The sequence below is a fragment of the Trachypithecus francoisi genome, unplaced genomic scaffold (genome assembly GCF_009764315.1).
Source record: "Trachypithecus francoisi isolate TF-2019V2 unplaced genomic scaffold, Tfra_2.0 Lachesis_group6, whole genome shotgun sequence".
NCBI lineage: Eukaryota > Metazoa > Chordata > Mammalia > Primates > Cercopithecidae > Trachypithecus > Trachypithecus francoisi.
The window spans coordinates 34,127,142-34,141,060 of NW_022681471.1; the positions used below are offsets into that span (position 1 = coordinate 34,127,142).

At 39.5% G+C, this 13,919-nt stretch overlaps 1 protein-coding gene across 1 annotated transcript in view; it reads right to left on the minus strand.

Annotated features, from left to right (window-relative positions):
* DOCK11 (dedicator of cytokinesis 11) overlaps window positions 1-13,919 on the minus strand; it is a 195,686-nt gene that overhangs the window by 72,040 nt on the left and 109,727 nt on the right. Inside the window, 7 exon segments of the mRNA XM_033201715.1 lie at window positions 1,445-1,556; window positions 2,380-2,463; window positions 7,041-7,187; window positions 8,103-8,174; window positions 9,096-9,221; window positions 9,309-9,378; window positions 12,181-12,299. Coding sequence (XP_033057606.1) covers window positions 1,445-1,556; window positions 2,380-2,463; window positions 7,041-7,187; window positions 8,103-8,174; window positions 9,096-9,221; window positions 9,309-9,378; window positions 12,181-12,299 — 730 coding nt within the window.

A 13,919-nucleotide genomic window follows, 5' to 3' on the forward strand; every position in this document is an offset into this window, starting at 1 on the left:
CTTTATGTCCTCTCCAGTACTATTTAATTAGATAGGCCATGAAGCTGAAGAATATGTTTTCTATTTCTCTTTTGGCCTGTTCAGCACTTAATATAATGCTTTATATTCAGTTGGGACTTAAATGCTGCGAGTAGTCCAATTTAATCCTAAATCCTGATGATCTGTCCACCCCTTCTTTTTCCTGACTTCCTCATAGTTATAAATAAATATTGGGTGAAGTATATGAGCTACACATGCTCAGGATCAAGTAAGGGGGTAGTTGAATAGGAGTACTATGGTTTAAAAATATTTTTTCTCCATTTTCACTGGCTATAATTCCATCACTAAAACCACCACTCAGCAAATACTTCTACACAGACCAAGGCAGATTATTTTATTTGGTCATACCCGTTTGTGAATCCCTATCACCTTCTACGCATAAGGGCCAGGACTAACAAAGGTGGCTTTATGTGAGTAGATTTTACAAATGGTAATCAATTTGTTACTTTGGTGATTTGAACAAATCAATCAGGTGGTTTCATCTACACCTGCAGAATTGTGGCCAAGATATCACTAAACAGCATATAAGAGACAGAGGAAAGCCTGAGAGAGGTCACATACACACACACACCACACACACACACACACACACACACACACACACACACAAGTAACTTCCAGTTCCCCATTCATGGCCTCTATGCTGGCTTGCAGCAGGAACTTGTGTTTTGAAGGAAGATGTTTTAAAGTTGATTTCTCTAGCAACACTCAATTTTATTTTAAAACTAAACAAACACACTGCCTCCTAGATTTTCTGGGTATTTGGCTAGGGAGGATTTGAAAAGCAAACAAAGCCCCCATCCATCTTAGCAATTCATCAAATCAATTGTTTTCTAAAACAGCAAGCTAATTTAGAGTGAACCGAGTTAAACCTACCTACTGAAGTCAAACGGTCCACCGCAAATGAAAAAAAATCTAATTAATATATGAAAAGAAAAGGGACAAATAAAAAACATAGTAACATAAGAATAGTGCTATACAACAAAGCATTCAATAAAACTAGCAATGGAGATAACTGAAGGCATTTCATAAATTTAGCACAAACATGTTTACTGTTTTACTCTACCTTTACATTTTTTGATGCTTTGAGGAGAAATGCATTTACATGTCTTTTTCTTATTTAGTCTTATACAAGATCCCAAACACTACTACAGAAAGTAATTTCACTAGTATCTGACATCTGTGTTTAAGTAGCAATCTATTAACACACCTGATTTCTTCACACTATGAATATTATTACTGATATTATGAAGGAAATGCAGAAAAACATTAATGGACTTCAGATAGTAACAATTCTGAATTTACCTTCAAGTTGACTGGTTCAACTAGAAAACATTATACTACACTAGTGCTAGCAAAACATGGAAAAAAACAAACTCAAATGACGGAAAATGCAAATACATGCCTTGAACCCGCTGCAGTTTAGGTTTTGCAAATGCCATTGGCAAGTTCAGAGGAATGTAATGTTCGTGATTGCAAATTGTTTGCAGAAACTCAAACTTGTATTCAGCCAGAACCTAAATGGAAAGAAATGATACATTAGCTCATATTTAGTAGGCATTTGCTATTTTAAGAATTTAATACAGTGCATTATTTTTCACAACAGAAGTGCTTAGTATTCTAAGCATACCTTGAGATGCGACCTGTGCAGGAAAGAGTTAACATACCAGGTCCAAGACTGCTACCCTTTAAAAGACTGCTTGTTGGCTGGCATCTAAAAAATGAAATTTTGAAATGTTCCCTACATGATAAGTTGCGCCTTCTGTGTCAGCCTGCTTAGACTGTTTGTACAAACAATGTGATTTATAGTGAACACCTGCTTTGCTCTCCTTTCTGAGAGTCTGGAATTTTGACCAGCCTCCAACACATAATCAGCCCTCAATAAAACCCTTCAACTCTGAGTTTTAAACAGGCCTTCCTTGAACAGGAATATTGCACACTTACAAGTGCATTTTCACTGCTAGAAGGAGGCTGTGTTCTGTGAGACCCTTCACAGGAGGGAAAGTTCAGAAAGGCTGCGTGTAGATTGCTATCCACCCTATTTGATGTCTTTTCCTTTCCCGATTCAGCTGAGTACCCTCATCATATCACGCTCATGAATCTTAGCCATCGATACAGCTATATGTTGAGTCTGTAAATCCTTAGAATGAGCTATTGAACACATGGGGGGTCCTAGGGACCCCAAAACACAGTCCAGTATTCCTTGCTTTTAAGTATGTCTATACTCCAAGTACCTAAATAAAAACAACAGTTCCTAATCCCCTCGAAGAGAATAAATGTCACTTTTGGTCTTATGCTCAGATGTCTGACATCCACTACGATCATGTCCTTATAACTTACCTTAGGATCTTTGGGGCTGAATCCAGATATATAGTCATTTATTAAATTGAAAATAAATCCTCTATCCATTAGTGTCAAACAGCGCTGTAGGAACCAAAACAAAACTAAGGGTTAGTTACATAATTCTAAAAGTCTAAATTTTAAAAATGTAAAGTTTTAAAAATTCAAAATTGGTTCCACACAAAAAGAAAGACATTTTTGTTTTTATAGATAACTTTCTGAGCTTCAGGTGACCTTAAAGAAAAAGATAAAGGGCAAGTGGCATCACTGGAATTGGGACTAAAGGGCCTCAATTATACAGTTTTCAGAACAAGATGTATATATAGCCACACACACAAATATACATTTATCTATACATATACACACATACACACACAGACACACATACATATCTGTAATCTATTCAGCTACACTTCCTCATTTTGGTCAACTCCCAAAGCCCAAGTGAGTTGACCTCATTTTGGTCAACTCCCACTTCCAAAGGGAAGCGTAAGGTAGTCTGTTAGCTGATGAAAGTGAGACTTGCCTATGTAAATATTAATAATTCAGACCAAAAGGGTTTTTGTGTTCAGTGAAGTCAAGGCGTAAAACCTCCCTTCTCTGTGACAGCCCTAAGTTATTCATATTTGCCTGCTGTCATTCTCCTAGTTAAGGCTCTCACTACCTTGCAACTGAAAAACTGTAGTTAACCTCCTCAGTCTTCATGTCTCTCACGTCTCCATCCATCTGCTTCCAGATAACCTCTAAGTCCCAGCCCTAATTGTGTCATTTTCCTGCCCCAAAGCTTCCAATAGTTCCCTATCGTCTCTAATATAATTTCAAACTCCTTAGCTTGGCATTCAAGAACACTCACAATCTTGTCTCAACTTACTTGTCCAGTTTCATTTGCCACAGATCTCATTGACTTCCTTTGACTCTGTCTCAAAACAGAAAAAAAAAAAAACAGAGAGAAAGAGACAGGCAGACTCTTGCTCTGTCACTCAGGCTGGAGTGTAGTAGCACAGTCATAGCGCACTACAGCCTCAAACAATCCTCCTGCCTCAGTCTCCCAAGTAGCCGGGACTAAGGCGGGCACCAGCATGCTGAGCCATCATTCACTTATTATCCCCTCAAGATGCACTGTGTATTCCCACCTCTAGGTCTTTGACTCATGCCACACCTAGCAATTCTATCGCTACTTCTATCTGATCTTGTTCATTCTTTAAGATTCTCATGAAATCCCATCTTTCTGAACTACATTGGTCCATGGATCCCTTTAAACACTTTATTCAGTATTAGCTTGTATTTTACTATTTTCCTGTCATCTCACCAGGATTGGACAATAAGAATGATCTTTTCCTTTATATCCTTCATAGTGCCTAGAATATTTCTGTGAAATCCAAATAATTCAATATTTGATTAACCAGCTACCTGCGTCTTGCATCTCATACTCTCCTTTCCACTTCTGCTGCCACTGCCCAGGGTCAGACCCTCATCACTTGTCATCTGGATTACTAAGTGAGGCTCATATTTATTTATTCCAGCATCCAACAACATTTAGAGGATCTACTATGTTTGAGACAATGTATTACATTCTAGAGAACACAAAGTGGAATAAGGCATGGTCCATAATCATGTCTAATAGTGAAGACAATCACATAATGAAAACATAGTGTATAATAAGAAGTGCCATAGAACTATGTAAAAGACAGATGAACAACAGAAGGGGTGATCAACACTGCATGGAAAGGCCAGGGAAGAGCTGAGCCTAAAAGATAAGTGGATTGTGCCAGGCGGACAATTGGTTTTCTAATCGGTTGCCCTGACTCGGCTCGGTCTCTTCCTCACTTCATCTATCATAACAGCAAGAAAAGTATCCTCCGAAGTATTGGTGTTGCTCCACTGCATATGAATCAAAGTCCAAATTCCTTAACTTGACATTCAAAGCCTTCTGTTATTGCACCAGATGGCCTTTCCAGTTCTTTCTCCATACTTCCTAAACTCATCACACAATGAGTTTTCATTCGTCCCTAAATAATTTTTGAACATGCAAATTTCATCTTTGCTCAGGGATCCTCTAACTGCAACATGCTCAACTCTTGTCCTGGGGAACTCCGCACTACGCTACTTGTTTCATGCTGCCTGGTCATAATCTCTCTCTCCCTTTCTAATTTTTCTATAGTATTCTGTCTGCATTTCTGGTGTTACTATTATCACCTTTATCTTGTATATATATTCAAATTTGACCACTAACATGGCCTCTCACATCTTTGAATTGCCACACAGAAGAAAAGCCAATGGGCCGGGCGCAGTGGCTCACGCCTGTAATTCCAGCACTTTGGGAGGCTGAGGCGGGCGGATCACGAGGTCAGGAGATCGAGACCATCCTGGCTAACACGGTGAAACCTCGTCTCTACTAAAAAATACAAAAAATTAGCTGGGCGAGGTGGTGGGCGCCAGTAGTCCCAGCTACTCGGGAGGCTAAGGCAGGAGAATGGTGTGATCCCGGGAGGCGGAGCTTGAAGTGAGCTGAGATCACGCCACTGCACTCCAGCCTGGGCGGCAGAGCAAGACTCAGTCTCAAAAAAAGAAAAAAAAAAAGACAAGCCAGTGTTTGCTGACTTGAATTAAGTAAATGCTGCTACTAAACCAAAACTGTTCTGTTCCCTTTACATACTAAACTTCAAGTTTAAACTCCATGGAAGAAGCTAATGTTCTACATTTCAGATAATCTAATTTGTAGTTTATTTTAAAAAGATATGTGGATGTTTCCTTTTTTAATACACAAAAAAGGCTTGTGTAATAGGGTTAAAACTTTATTTTAATTCTGGCAAAGAAAAGTCTTATGTCAGAAAATCATACTCAAGATATGTGAAACCTAGTTGTGAATTTTTAATTAACAACAAGGATATGTTAGAAACTAAAACTCCTTGGATGAATTGTTGCCCACAAGGTTCTTAACATGAAGAGTTTTGAGAGTAATGAAGAACTCTGAGAAATGAAGAGAGGGAGAACGGAAAGAGGCAAGTAAAAACTACGCGCATTAGCAACCCATGCTTGTCTCTGCCACACATCAAATATTGTTGTTACCCACTTTATCACAAACAGTTACATTCAGGCCAAGATGGGTAGATCACCTGAAGTCAGGAGTTCAAGACCAGCCAGGCCAATATGGCAAAACCCCATCTCTACTAAAAATACTGGGCATGGTGATGCATGCCTGTAATCCCAGCTACTTGGGAGGCTGAGACACAAGAATCAGTTGAACCCAAGAGGCGGAGGTTGCAGTGAGCCGAGATTGCACTAGTGCACTCCAGCCTGGGTGACAGAGGGAGACTCTGTCTCAAATTTAAAAAAAAAAGGAAAGAAAGAAAAAAGAAAGAAAAAATAGTTACATTCTCGCACTGCCCCTTACATACTGACAATAACAAAACCTAACAATGCTAAGTTTGCCATCTTTCATAAATAGAGTTTCTTCTGGTATATCCCAAATAAAATAACCTCACTGATCAACACTAACAATTTACATTTACATGTATCAGCAACATGTACACTGTGGTTACATCACCAAACAGGTTGCTTTAGTTCAAAAGTTGCAAAGTCAAAAGCCAATGGGGTCAGAGAAATGATTTAAATGCATGAGGAGGTTCAGGGGTGGGTAGGGATGGTGGCAACCTGGAAAGTATGTGCTCCCATTTAAATAAGCATTTAAACTATGTTTAAAAACACTGTGTGCAACAAGCAACACTTGTCTTCTGACTAGGCCACCTGTATGTGTCCTCTGATTTAATTAATTCGTCATTTCATTGGGGGATGGGGACAAATTTGCTGTGATCAGTTAAGCTAAAAGATACGGCTTTTATCCAAAAGAGGCAATAACAAGTGTTGGTGAGGATGTGGAGAAAAGGGAACCTTCCTACCCTATTGGTGGGAATGTAAATTAGTACAACCACTATCAAGAACAGATTTGTTTGTATTTCTGGTATGACTGTTATCACCTTTATCTTGTATATATAGTTAAATTTGACATACTAAGATAGCTTCTCACATCTTTTCTTGTTTTGTTTTGAGACGGAGTCTCACTCTATTGCCCAGGCTGGAGTGCAGTGGTGTGATCTCGGCTCACTGAACCCTCCACCTCCCAGGTTCAAGGGATTCTCCTGCCTCAGCCTCCCAAGTAGCTAGTGGCGCCTGCCACCACACCCAGCTAACTTTTGTATTTTTGGTAGAGACGGGGTTTCACCATGTTGGCCAGGCTGGTCTCGAACTCCTGACCTCATGTGATCCGCCCACCTCGGCCTCCCAAAGTGCTGGGATTACAGGTGTGAACTACTGTGCCCGGCCAGCCTCTCACATTTTTGAATCGCCACATAGAACACAAGCCAATGCCAATGTCTTCTATGGAGGTTTCTCAAATAACTGAAAATAGAGCTACCATACGATCCAACATTCTACTCTTAGGTATATACCCAAAAGGAAGAAAATCAGTGGATCAAAGAGATATCTGCACTCCCATGTTTGTTGCAGCACTGTTCACAATAGCCAATGTTTGTAAGCAACCTAAGTTTTCCAATAGTCTCATGAAGACCTAGCTGAGTCTCTAGAAAGTGCTTAATTTTTTTCTTGGGTTTCCTGTCAATGAAGAGGAGTTCCTTACCACATTCCAGCTGCCTTTAACTCACCTTCAGGAAGCTAGCCAAACTATAGTTCACATTTTTGGACTCTTCGAGAATCTCCGCATAGCGAATAGTCACATGGGGAATTATTGCAAGAAGCAGTGAATGTAAGACATGATGATATGTCTCAGGAAACCTCTGGCCTCGGGGAAGCTGAAATGAAATAGGCACAGAAAAAAGTCAGACTTCCAAAAGGTCTAAGTTGCCATTTTTACTTTCAAACACATTCTACAAATAAATGTATCTTCAAGCTGATGTATAATTGTTCTCCAACTTAAAAATGACATCACTAGTTCAAGATGTACTTGACTCTCTCTAATTACAGGAACTATCTGGATCTCTAATAATCTACCTGACTGAGGTTATCAGCAAGAATGGGTTGTTCTGCCCCAACTTTGGAATATCATGCTTCTGAGTTACAGACAAATCCCAGTTTTCATTCCACTTTTTTCCTGGCACACAAAGTATGCATGTACTTCAATTTCAGTAAACGTATTATATAAATTCTGATAAAAAGTAATTAAGTATAAGGTAAACATTTTGTACTTCACAAGTCTTAGCTTTATGATTCCTATGAATAAGAAAAATTGTTTTACCTTTCAAACAATTAAAAATTACAACAAAATGTATACATCACATTCCGGGATCATATCTAGTACATGAAGTGTTTGTAACACTGCATGCGCACGGGCAAACGCTATGTCTGATTTAACCCAATGAGTCTTCTCAAGCGACATTTTTAAGCCCTAAGACAAAGGCAAAGATTCAAAGGTAATGAGTTGTACATGACAAATGATTATAGGAAAGAATCTATGTGGAAAAGTCTCTGCAGATTAGATGGTGAGAACATATCAACTGCAAGACCTCAGATTTACGCAATACATCCATTGTTTTTGTAAGCAACATTGAAAAAGCTAAGCACTGGGAGCCTTTAAATATAAAACAGGATTTGCATGGCATGGCTATCTGAGAGTAAGATTAGCTTTTTTGGTCTATATCAAATATTATTCTTATATATACAATTATCATTTGCCAACTGAAAGTTATTCTTTACCTTAATTTACTTACCTTAATCTTATTCTCTTCCAACAAGTATGTGGCCATCGACTTTGCAATTATTTCAAAGAAAAACCATGAGTACTAAAAAAAAAGAAAGAAAGAAAATCTTTAACTGTTACCAAATCTTTGAAGCTTAGCAAAGTTTGACAAATCAATATGGATCTTGTCTTTGAATTTTACTAACATTTTCAAGTGATCCCAAGTCACTATCAAAGTCTCACAGAATATCTGCAAATGGTTTTAGCAAAAAAGGTACTATTGTACTTCAGAGTTGACTGGTAATATACAAAGGAGGATGGGAACCTTTGTCCCACTGGGGAGTATTTTATCCCCACCATTGTTTCTAATTGCCCACGCGTGGTATTAAGAGCAAACTAACTTCTAGTTCATCTTGTTACCGCTTTTAAGTGCTCAATGAATCTTATTACCACCTGCACCTAGCTTGGGCCCCAACCCTGCCCTTGATGTGACATTCGTGCAGCCTAAGTAGCCTAGATGTTTGCGTACGTCATATAATTTGAAGAGTATAGAGAAGCCTCAATCAGATATACTCCAAGATACTCGAAATTCTACCATTAATAAAAGAAGTAATAAAAATAGTGACAATAATAACAGCTATAATTTCTTGAGTGCCTACGATGTGCCAGGAACCATGTGTTGAATGCTTTACTTATATTTTAGCAATGAAGATCTGGAGGCTCAGAAATGCTAAATAACTGGCCCCAGGTCACAAAACTATTTTGTGACAGATACAGGATTCTAACTCAGGTCTATTTGATCCAAAATTCTTTCTTTTACACATTTAAATGAGGGCAGGGGGTGGGTAGCTGGAGTGAAGAAGGTTCTGTGGACAACTTCAGGAAAAGGATGCATGGGCATAAGTGGTGGGGAGAGGACGGGTCACATGTGAAACTGATGAAAGACTAGAAGCGAAACGGAGGGTATCAAAAAAGAAGTGTGTCTATGGCTGCTTTCGTTCCTTGTTGTGTCCTATGTTCGCACCTTTAGCAATTTGTTTATTGATAAAAAATCTGCAGACTGTTTCAATATTGCTATCATTGTAGTAGCCAGGGTTTCATGTATCAGCTGGGCCTGAGGAGCACTCGGTTTTTCAGGTCGGAAGCTATACTACAAATAAACAAACAAAAAAATGAACTGTAAGACAAAATTGTCACATAAAACAAATTGTTCAGAAAGAAACTTTACTCCACAAACCTTTATGAATGATCTTAAATAACTATCCAAGCCTTCTTCGTGGCACTTTGATACAATATGTAAGAGAACCCTGAAACGACATTCACAAGAGTCAGCATGTCATACTATAATGAATTACCATATTTTGATTCTTAAGATTGTCATGTCTAGCCCCAAAAACATCTAACACTGCCTAAATAATTAAAAGTGAGACGATTGCATTAAATATAATGGTGATAGTTTAGGTGTATGAAAGATTTCAGCATCTATCATGCTCGGGTCTTATAAAATGTATTTCCTAGTTCAAAAGATGGATATTTAATTTGACAACCCAGATGTTACGTCTGTTTCTAAACCATGTATGTGCCTGAAGCATAGTGGTAGCTACTATGCAGTAAAAGACTTCAAATTAGATAAATATTGAGATACCCTCTAGTGAGAATAAAAGGAAGAGAATAGAAAGACACAATGAAGGCCGGGGGCGCGGTGGCTCATGCTTGTAATCCCAGCACTTTGGGTGGCCAAGGCGGGTGGATCATGAGGTCAGGAGTTCGAGACCAGCCTGGCCAATAGAGTGAAACCCCGTCTCTACTAAAAATACAAAAATTAGCTGGGTGTGGTGGCAGGCACCTGTAATCCCAGCTACTTGGGAGGCTGAGGTAGGAGAATCGCTTGAATCCGGGAGGCAGAGGGTGCAGTGAGCCAAGATTGTACCACTGCACTCCAGCCTGAGTGACAGAGCGAGACTCCACCTCAAAAAAAAAAAAAAAAAAAAAAGAAAGGAGGAAAGAGAGAGAGACGAAAGAAGAAAGAGAGAGGGAGGGAGGGATGGAGGGAGAAAGGAAGGAGGGAGGGAGGAAGGAAGGAAGGAAGGAAGGAAGGAAGGAAGGAAGGAAGGAAGGAAGGAAGGAAGGAAAGGCAGGCAGGCAATGAAAAGCATGTCAACAGACAGGGGGAAAAGGGAGAGCTGGGGCAGGTGTAATGATACGAACTGTAATTGGGGTAAGAGACTAGCAGTGTCCTCAAAGTTCAGCACATATAAGAAGCACCTGGGGCCGGGCGCGGTGGCTCAAGCCTGTAATCCCAGCACTTTGGGAGGCCGAGACGGGCGGATCACGAGGTCAGGAGATCGAGACCATCCTGGCGAACACGGTGAAACCCCGTCTCTACTAAAAATACAAAAACTAGCCGGGCGAGGTGGCGGGCGCCTGTAGTCCCAGCTACTCGGGAGGCTGAGGCAGGAGAATGGCGTAAACCTGGGAGACGGAGCTTGCAGTGAGCTGAGATCCGGCCACTGCACTCCAGTCCGGGCGACAGAGCGAGACTCCGCCTCAAAAAAAAAAAAAAGAAGCACCTGGTGGGTCCTTTGACTACATTGCTCAGCCCTTCTCCCAGAGTTTCTGATTTTGTAGGTCTGGAGTGAAGCTCAATGATTAACAATTTTACTAAATTCCCAGGTGATACTGATGCTACTGGTATGGGAACCATGTTTTGAAAACCATTGGCCTAAAGTTTCTTCCATTTTCAACCACACTATTCCCAACAGCAACAATGCACGCAAATGGTGTGTGGCTGTGGTGTGAGGCCTGGTGGAAGAGGTTGTGGCAACAGCAGAGGCAGCAAAGCAAGAAACTTCCAGCACTCAGCCCACAATTTAAGTATCCTGTTCTGATTTCAAAATTCAGGTGCATTGTGCATTCTACTCTACAATACATCCTTGTTGTTTTCACATAAAAATAATACTTCCTTATTCTTTCAAGTAAAAATTGATGGCTTAGGGCCACATTCTGTTAAATATACATCCCTAGTCACCTGTGTCTATTTAAATTGATCAAAATTAAAATTAAACACAATTAAAAATTCAGTTCCTGCAGGGCACAGTGGCTCACGCCTGTAATCCCAGCACTTTGGGAGGCCGAGGCGGGTGGATCGCCTGAGATCAGGAGTTTGAGATCAGCCTGGCCAACATGGTGAAACCCCCATCTCTACTAAAAATACAAAATTAGCCGGGCATGGTGGCGGGCGCCTGTAATTCCAGCTACTCGGGAAGCTGAGGCAGAAGAATCGCTTGAACCCAGGAGGCAAAGGCTGCAGTGAGCCGAGATTGCTCCATTGCACTACAGCTGGGGCAACAAGAGCGAAATTCCGTCTCAAAAAAAAAAAAAAAATTATGTTCCTCAGCTGAACCAGCCCCAGCTGAAGTGCTCAATAGCCACATGTGGCTGGTGGCTGCTATACTAAACAACACAAGTGTAGAACATTTACATAATTGGAGAAAGTTCAATTGGAACTTAGATATTTATCTTTTTAAATACATAAAGCAAATATTATGAACATGAAAGGAGAAATATTTTGCAATATAAAAATAGAGGACTTCAATATCCCACTTTCAACAATGGACAGATCAACCAGACAGAAAAGTAATAAGGAAATATTGGACTTGAACTACACTTACACCAAATAGACCTAACAGACATATACAGAACATTCCATCCAACAGCAACAGAATATCCATTCTTTTCATGAACACACAGAATCGTCTCTAGGCTAGACCATATATGTTAGGCCACACACCAAGCGTTAAGAATTTTAAGAAGACTGAAATCATATCAAATGTTGTTTCCAACCACAGTGGAATGAAACTAGAAATCAATCACAGGAGAAACCGTGGAAAATTCAAAATAGGTGGAAATTAAACATGTTCCTGAGTCAAAAAAGAAAAGGGAAAATTTATAATATCTTGAGACAAATGACAATGAAAACCACAACATACCAAAACCTATGGAATGCAGCAACAGCAGTTCTAAGAGGGAAGTTTCTAGTAATGAATACCTCTATTAAAAGATAAGAAAGATTTCAAACAGCATCTTGGTATTATAACACCGAAACTCACATGGTGCAGTTGATAGGAACGTCATCTTCATGAGTCATATTTGTGAGAACTCGGAAGAGTTGCATAAGAATTACAGGCAGAAACTGTATCATGACTTGGATCTCCATGGCATGCAAACACTAAAATTAAGTCATTATTAGTTATGAAAAGAAACAGAAATATGATAAAATTTGCAAATGTGAAACAACAAAAAAATTAAGTAATGAGAAATACATTGACTAGCATATAAGCTCAATTAAAAGTGAGCTTTCCATGGGATAGGGGGCTTTTTGTTAATTAATCCACACCTCTATTTGGCACTCAGATTTTGTTATTTCATGTTAAATACTAAAGGTAATAAGTATAATTTGGATAAACAGTTTTTGGAAAATTGATAACTGACTCCTGGTAAACCAACACTCAATTGCCTGGGGCAGTGGGGAGGAACAGACATGTTTGGAGATGATACTGGAGATGCATCTACTAACCCCCAGGCATTCCATATCTTTTGCAGGGGAATATGGGCATCAGTTAATCTGGTGACAAGTTAAGTGGAATTCAATAAAGAGTGGTTCTATATGTAATTGGCTGTACACCATCACCACTACAAAACGGAAGCGCTTTTGCAGTCTAAGAATCTTATAACACATTTTCTTCAAAGTGCTAACACTCTGTCTCCAATGATAAGTGCGCTACGAACATCAAAGAGAAGAAACGTGATCATATATACAGAGAAATTATACAAATAGTGAAAGTTGTTCAATTTCTTTCTTCTTTCTTCCCTTCTCTCCACATTCACTCACTCAACCAGTCAACCAAAAAAGGAAAACAAACCTCACTGAGCATCTTTCTATATCAATTCAATGTGTAGTACTAGGTGAAATAGAGAGGTGGATAAATCAAGTCTCTGTACTTAAAAAACTCGTAAGTTCTCTTTCCCAGATGCCCTGACTCTTGCCACAATCTGTCTTCAAGACCTTCTAATCGATAACCAAAATAGTATAAATCATTTTCTCTTTAGCAGGTCTCTGTACAATTTCTCTTTACTCTCAATACATCCAACTCTCATTTCTAAATTAATCTTCCTCAAATACTCGTTACATTAGACCACCTCCTGCCAAGATTTTTTTGATGTCTCCCCATAGCCTATGACAGTGGTTCTCAACCAGGGGCCATTTTGTCCCCAACAGATTTGGCAATGTCTGGAAACGGTTTTGTTGGTCACAACCAGGGGGTGATACTGACATCTAGTGGTCAGAGGCCAGCAATGCTGCTAAATATCCTAGAATGCACACACAGACCCTCATGGACAAAGAATTATTCTACCCCAAAATGTCAATAGTGCCAAGATTGAGAAATCCTGGCCTAGAGTATTAAGACCAAGTTATTTCAGACCTAACTGGCATTTTCAGCCTAAACAATCATCACTGTTCTCTACAAGGCCAAACTGGTATCTCTGGTTTTTTCACTGTTCTTGAATATATCATTTACTTTCCTACCTTTGTGTCTGTTCATAGTTTTTAGCCAATCCTGGCCACTCTTTCAAGGCAAGTGCAAATCCCCACTTCAGTGAAACCATTCATTTTCTCATTCGACAAAGGGAAAACAAATGAACTCCCAATAGCCAAGCACACCAAAAAGAAAAGTAAACCCAAACAAATAAAGGCCATGGTTTCTACCATCAAGTAGTTTGCAGCATACAGGGTATAAAGACATGGAACTAAATAACTGCAATATCAACAGTAAATACCATGATCATG